A 6,320-nucleotide genomic window follows, 5' to 3' on the forward strand; every position below is an offset into this window, starting at 1 on the left:
TCCCGGGGGCTCAGATTGAGTTTGGCAATGAGCGGCCGCCCCACACTCACCGCCCGCCGCTCCTCCACAAAGTCGGCCACGCCGCGGTAGCGGAACTGCAGGCACACGGTGAAGGTCAGCTCCTGCTGCAGGGCACGGCAACGTGGCACAGGGGGGCTTCACGTGACCCCCCCCCACACACACCCGGTGTGGCACAGCTCTTACCCGCAATCTCTGCAGCCCACAGAGGCGGCTGTAGAGGCAGCAGGATGGACAGGTGAGGCTCCAGGTGGGCACCAAGGGGCTGCCCAGCTCCTCGGGGCTCTCCCGGTTGGTGTACTTCAGGTCCACGTCCAGCTCCTGCCGTGGGGGATTTCAGGTTAGGGGATGGCACCGTGGGAACCCGCCACCCTAAGTGCTGCCCCTCCGGGGGTGCCACCCCACCTCGGGGAGGTCGGTGAGCTTGGCCACGCACTCAGTGATGTCCCCAGGGGTGGCCAGGATGCGGGTGTAGATGATCATGATGTTGGAGAACTCAGCAGCAAAGCCCAGCTGCACGGTGACACCGCAGTCGAAGCGGAGGTGGCGACTCTCTGGGAGGACTGCAGGGACAGCAAGCAACGTGGTGACACCACTTGGTCCCTGCCAGCACTTGGGGTGACACTGGAGGTGACACCTGAGGCGGCCCCAGCGCAAAGCCTTGGGGCCGGTGGTCCTTTGGAGACGCCACGTGCCACCCGTCCCGTGCCTCGGGGCTGTCCCCTCCGTGCCCCCACCCGCTGGGGGTGCAGCACTGGCACACACCATGAGCCTTGGCCCACTGCAGGTTCCTGGCAGAGGTCTCAGCCCGTCCCAAGGAGCGGATGGGGTCGGTCAGCGCCCGCCTCTCCGACAGGTTACTGCGCAGCTCCAGCGCCTGGCGGCCCCGCGTCAGCTCCAGCGTGCCCATGTCTGCAGGGCCGGGCACAGCGTGGGCTCAGGGGGGGATTTTGGCCCCTCCAAGCCCCACTGCGCAGCACTCACCCTCGGCCACCTTGTCCAGCAGCACTGTGATCTTCTCATCCTCCAGCAGCCAGCGCTTGAGGAAGGTGACAAAGACACCATTGGAGAGTTCACCCTGGCTCAGCTCATAGGCTTCGGCGTCCGCGCATCTGTGGGGATGCGGAGGATGGGTTAAGGTGCTGGGAGCCTCACCCGTGCTGCAGGAATCCCAGTGGGGTGGGACATCCTCAACCCAAATCCCTGCAATCCAGGTGAGCATTGGTGCTCTGAGCCCTTGGGTGTTGCCTGGAGGTTGGTGCAGCCACGAGCATCTCCAACTCCATAGAGGACGGCATCCCTGGGAGCCCGGAGCGGTGCCATGGAGTCACAGCATATCCGTACATCAGGGAAAATGCGGTGCTAATAGGGCTGAGATATCAGAATCCGACCCCATTCCTGCCCCGGCCCAGGGGGTTGTGTCCTGCTGGCCCCATAGCAAGGAGGATGCATGAGGGGAGACCCACGTGGCATAGCCGAAGACAATGTTGGCCGTCACCTCCAGCGCCCCAACCTGCGGGAGGACGTCGTCATTGAGGTTCCTGTGAGAGAAGAGCTGCTGAGAACTGTGGGGCCCCGTGGGGGCGACACCCAAAAAAGCCACAGGTGGGACACGTGGGGACCCCTCATCCGTGCCCCCATAAGTGGGATGTGGGGTCACCTCTTGCGGCACATGTCAAGCAGGAAGATGTTGAGGCCGGTGCGGCGCTGCTGCATGCGCTGCAGCACGTGCTGCACACACAGGCAGTGGGCGGACGTGTAGGAGCCAGGCGCGTCGATGGGCACCATGAAGCTGGTGCCAAAATTCTCGTAGCCGTGTCCAGCATAGTACAGCAATCCTGGTGGGAGAGGGGATGGTGGCACGTCCCACCTCTCCTCGCGCGTCCCCAAACCCCACGGCTCCGCCCCGCCGCCCCAAAGCCCACCCATGGGAGCCCCGCAGCCCCCCAGGAGCTGCCCCACCGTAGACCCCTTTGTCGAGGAGCAGCAGGAACTCATCGACTGCCATCTGCATCTCATCCCGGCGCAGGTCCAGCAGTGACACCACCTTGAAGTCGAGCTGCCGCAGCAGCGCGCTGAGCGCATGCACATCCACCATGGGCGCCCGCAGGTCTTTGTGGTGCGTGTAGTGCATGTTGCCCACCAGCAGTGCCACTTTGTCGGTGGCTGCAGGGACAGAGGGGAACACAGAGGGATTCTCATGCTGTCCCCAGCGCCCCACGTTGTGTTGCAGCCCCCTCACGGTCCCCTGCCCCTCCAGGATGGGATCTCACCATACAGCTGGTCGGGGCTGCCGGGCTCTGGAGAATCTGCAAAGAGAGAGATGGTGGCAACGGCCCCGAGCACAGCGATGGGACAGTGCCACCACCTGTACCTACCTCCATCCCCTTCCTGCCAGGGGGCTCCGGAGGCAAAGAGCCGCGGGCCTGGGCGGCACAAAGTGGGGTCAGGAGAGAGGGGTTATGGGGCTGCGGGGCTTCGCAGCACCCAGGGTGCTGTAGGGTGGGGAGCAGGGGATGCAGAGGTCGCCCTCACCGATCTCCACATCCACCTCCTGGCTCCACAGCTCGTGGAAGAGGTTGAACACACGACAGGAGTACGTGCCCCGCTCAGCCGTCGTCACCAGCTGCACCTGCAGGGGATGGAGAGTTGGGGCCACCGTGCTGCCCCATGCTGTGCTGCACTGCCCCACGCCGTGCCGTGCCATGCAGTGCCAGACGAGGGGTCACAGCACCTGGAGCCGTGGTCCTCTTGCACCCTCCACGGGGCGCCGGTTCCTGAACCACTGGTACTGTGGCGGTGGGTTCCCCAGGGCTCTGCACTCCAGCACCAGAGGGTCCCCCTCAGCCAGGTGGCATGGCTGTGGCTGCTGCAGGATCTGCAGACCCGCCATGCTGGGGCAGTAACCGCTGGCTGTGGATGGGAAGGACAGCAGATCGGCACCCAGCCATAGCAGGGGGACACCCAGCTGGCCTCAGCTCCACAATGCCCTACAGGAGCCATTCCCAGCCCCAGGGGTCAGTGATGCCCTACAGGAGCAACTCATACCCCATGTGTGAGCAATGCCCTACAGGAGCCATTCCTGGCCCCACGGGTGAGCAGTGCCCCGCAAACGCAGACCCCAGAGCCCACCTGATTCGGGACTGTGGCTCCTCTCCACTTGGATGTGAGCCCACCTGGAGAAGGCAAAGGCAGCCCCGCAGCTCACACGGCAGATGTACCATTGGGGCAGTCCTGGTGGTGCAGCCGTGTCGACCATCAGCTCCGGGGCTGTGGCTCCAGGCACCTACAGCATGGAGGAGCCGGTCTCAGGATGCTCACTCCCACCGGTGAAGGTGCCAGGGAGGGGATGTGGGTCTCACCTCCTGCTTTCCACAAAACCACTGGTAGGTGAGCCCTGGTGGGCCGCTGGCCCAGCAGGTCAGGGACACCCGTGTCCCCTCTGCCACCACCTGTGACTCCGGCTGCACCGTGATGCGGATCACATCGTGGACTGTAGAAGAGCCCAGGCTGGTTCAGAGCTCTGTCCCACACTGCCCCACTACACCCCAGCCTGCTCCATTCCAACCATCCCATCCTACCTTGTCCCATTCAGGGCCACCCTATGGCATCCCAGCCTGTTTCATTGCATTCTGTCCCAGCTGGCCCCATCCCATCCTGTGCTGCTCCACTTCAGCCCATCCCATTGCATCCCAGCCCATCACGCTTTGTCCCACTGCACTCTGCCCTGTCCCAGCCCATCCTGTCCACACCTCCCATCCCACTCCATCACTCATTTCCCTTCTAACCTACCCTACTGCACCCATCTCCCATCCCTTCAATCCATCCTATTCCATCCCATCTCATCTCATCTACCCCACTGCATCCATCCCATCCTTTCCCTTTCAAATCTATCCTACCCACCCTAGTGCATCCATCCCATTCTACTTCATCTATCCCATCTCATTCCATCCCATCCCATCCCACCCACCCAGTTGCACCCTTCTCATCCCATTCCACCCCATCCACCATGCTGCATTCATCCAATCCAACCCCCCCCCACCCACCCCGCTGCACCCATCCCAGCCCATCTCACCTCCCCACTGCCACTCCACCAGCAGGATGAGCCCCTCACCTCCCCACTTTCCTCCTGCTGACCCCCCCAGCCCCCAGGTGACAGCATCCCTACCAGCACAGTTGAGGAGCTGGCAGGCCTGTGTGTGCCCCATCCTGTGCAGGCAGCCCCGCAGGTACCGGAGGCTGCACTCACGCTCAGCCAGGAGCTGCAGGAGGCTCTGTGTGGGGCTGCCGAGGGGCTCCAGCACCTTCAGCGAGCACATCTCCAGCTCCTCCTCACTGTGAGGGGTAGTGGGGACACAACGGGGTGGATGTGGCCGCAACAGGGTTGTGTGGGGGTAGAGGTGGAGGCCACGGGGTCCATCCCACGGTCCCCCCATCCCTACCTGCACTTGAAGCGTTTCTCTGCCCCAGCCACCTCGGCCAGCTTGCGCCAGCCCCGGCTGGCTGTGTCCAGGAGCTCACACAGCTGGGCCACCACCTCCTCTCCCAGCGAGCTGATGGGCAAGCTCCAGTCCCCCATCCTGCCCACAGCTGCTGCCTCGGGCTGCGAGGGGACAGGGTGCCAGCAGGAGATGGCAGCACAAGCAGGAGAGGAGGGGATGGAGTCCAAAAGGTGCAGAGAACTCACCTCCAGGTACTGAATGTGCCCGGAGCCGCCAGCACGCAGCTCAGCACACACTGAGTCCCACACAGAGGAAATGAGGGTTAGGAACAAAAGCAGCCCCACGCTGCAGCACTTCTGCTTTCCTCTGCCACTTCCTGCCCTGCAGAGCGATGTGGCCCTCAGGGAACCAGCACAGCCCCCCTCCCCCCATCCACCCACACAGTGCAGTAGGGCCACCGCTGGGCTGTGCCAGGCTGGGGGCACACGGGGAGGAGATTCTGAGCCCTCCTGCCCACCCTCCTCGGGGACATGGTGACCTCAGTCGAGTCACCCCAAAGCCGCTGCCCTCCCACCCATCCCCACCACAGCAGCACACTGGCAGAAGGAATGGGACCCATTGGGCTGCCACAGGTCCTGCTGCCAGCAATAAACAGAACTCCCATGGTGGGAAAAAACCAAGAAATGACAGCCTCAATCCTCCCCCAGCACCGTGCAGGAGGGGATGAGCACACTGAGCACAATGAGCACCTGGTTATGCCACAGTTTCTGTGAGAGGCCTCAGCTGAGATTTATTGTCAGTCTGTAGTGAGAAGATGGGACCAGCAGTAGGAGCTGCCCCAGAGCCAACACCAACTCCAACACCTGCTGCCTTGTTACAGCCCCTCACAGCTTCCTGCTCTTCTTTAGCTTGTTGCGCTGCCACGAGTTGTACTTCCGCAGGCGCCTCCAGTACTCGAGGGAGTCGGGGTCCATCTCCTCCAGCTTCTTGGGGGGACCCAGGTAGATCTGGAACAGCCTGGGGGCAAACAGAGCAGGTGAGGCTGCGGTGGGGGAGGCAGAGAGCAGCTCCCAGGATCACAGAGCTGCTACAGTTGGAGGGAAGCTTTGAAGGCCGCATCTCCCCCACCCTCGGGACCCCCAGCCGGCACGCAGCGCTCTGGGTGAGCCCCACATACCACTCAGGGTACTCAGAGTCAGGCTTCAGGGCCACCTCGGGGCTGTCCTTCAGGTAATTGACCCCCACGGCGTAGTTGGCCAACGTGACGGGATCTGTGCACACCTCCGGCCCCTTCAGCTGCTCCTTTGGAGTGCTCTTCCCCTTCACCTTCACACCTGGGGGAGGGAACACGGTGATGTGAGGGAGTGTGGGGGGCTGGGGTCAAATGGAGGAGGCCTTGGGGCATGGGGTCGGAAGCTTTGGGACAGAAATAGGAGGTGGGAATGGAACACTGGAATGGATGTGGGAAAAGGACCCAACTGGGGCACAGAATGGGATATGGGAATAGAATATGGGTACGTGACACGGGAATGGGACACGGGAGTGGGACACGGGAGTGACACGTGGAACAAAACACGGGAATGGAATACAGGCATGGGAGACGGAATGGGACAGGTGAGTGAGAGATGCGAATGGGACACGAGAACGGGACACGGGAACGGGATGTGGGCACGGGCCATGGGAAAAGGACCCAACTACAACCGGGGATCAGGATCCGGGAACGGGACCCGGGAACGGGGCTCTGTAACGGGACCCGGCTGGGATACGGGAACGGGACACGGGGCAGAGCCCCAGTCGGGACACGGGAACGGGACTGCGATCGGGGCCCGGGCTCCAGGCCCATCCCGGCCTCACCCGCTT

The 6,320-nt window shown here is 63.1% G+C and overlaps 2 protein-coding genes across 2 annotated transcripts; both read right to left on the reverse strand.

Moving 5' to 3' along the window:
- Positions 1-2: 2 nt before the first annotated feature.
- Positions 3-5,221, reverse strand: LOC100540409 (mucosa-associated lymphoid tissue lymphoma translocation protein 1-like; the record flags this gene model as incomplete). Its single annotated transcript, XM_019609942.1, has 18 exons — positions 5,210-5,221; positions 4,706-4,755; positions 4,461-4,571; positions 4,187-4,353; positions 3,381-3,511; positions 3,151-3,304; positions 2,753-2,931; positions 2,554-2,650; positions 2,397-2,444; positions 2,292-2,327; positions 1,981-2,184; positions 1,679-1,856; positions 1,485-1,559; positions 1,003-1,130; positions 784-930; positions 424-581; positions 205-339; positions 3-125 (listed from the first exon to the last, which is right to left on the reverse strand). Coding segments are annotated over exons 4-18 (1,944 nt in total), but the record flags the coding sequence as incomplete, so codon positions are not given.
- On the reverse strand, positions 5,214-6,303 carry MRPL54 (mitochondrial ribosomal protein L54). The gene is made up of 3 exons (XM_010724815.2): positions 6,214-6,303; positions 5,638-5,834; positions 5,214-5,477 (listed from the first exon to the last, which is right to left on the reverse strand). Exons 1-3 carry the CDS (start codon positions 6,301-6,303, stop codon positions 5,345-5,347), a joined length of 420 nt encoding a protein of 139 aa, XP_010723117.1. The 3' UTR covers positions 5,214-5,344.
- Positions 6,304-6,320: the final 17 nt, after the last annotated feature.

The sequence above is a fragment of the Meleagris gallopavo genome, chromosome 30 (genome assembly GCF_000146605.3).
Source record: "Meleagris gallopavo isolate NT-WF06-2002-E0010 breed Aviagen turkey brand Nicholas breeding stock chromosome 30, Turkey_5.1, whole genome shotgun sequence".
Lineage (NCBI taxonomy): Eukaryota > Metazoa > Chordata > Aves > Galliformes > Phasianidae > Meleagris > Meleagris gallopavo.

Coding starts and splice junctions, on each gene's coding strand:
- MRPL54 (XM_010724815.2), bottom strand. CDS start 6,303: ATGGGCCTGGAGCCCGGGCCCCGATCGCAGTCCCGTTCCCGTGTCCCG. Junction 5,835..6,213: donor CGTTCCCGTATCCCAGCCGG/GTCCCGTTACAG, acceptor ATTTGACCCCAG/CCCCCCACACTCCCTCACAT. Junction 5,478..5,637: donor GACTCTGAGTACCCTGAGTG/GTATGTGGGGCT, acceptor GTTTGCCCCCAG/GCTGTTCCAGATCTACCTGG.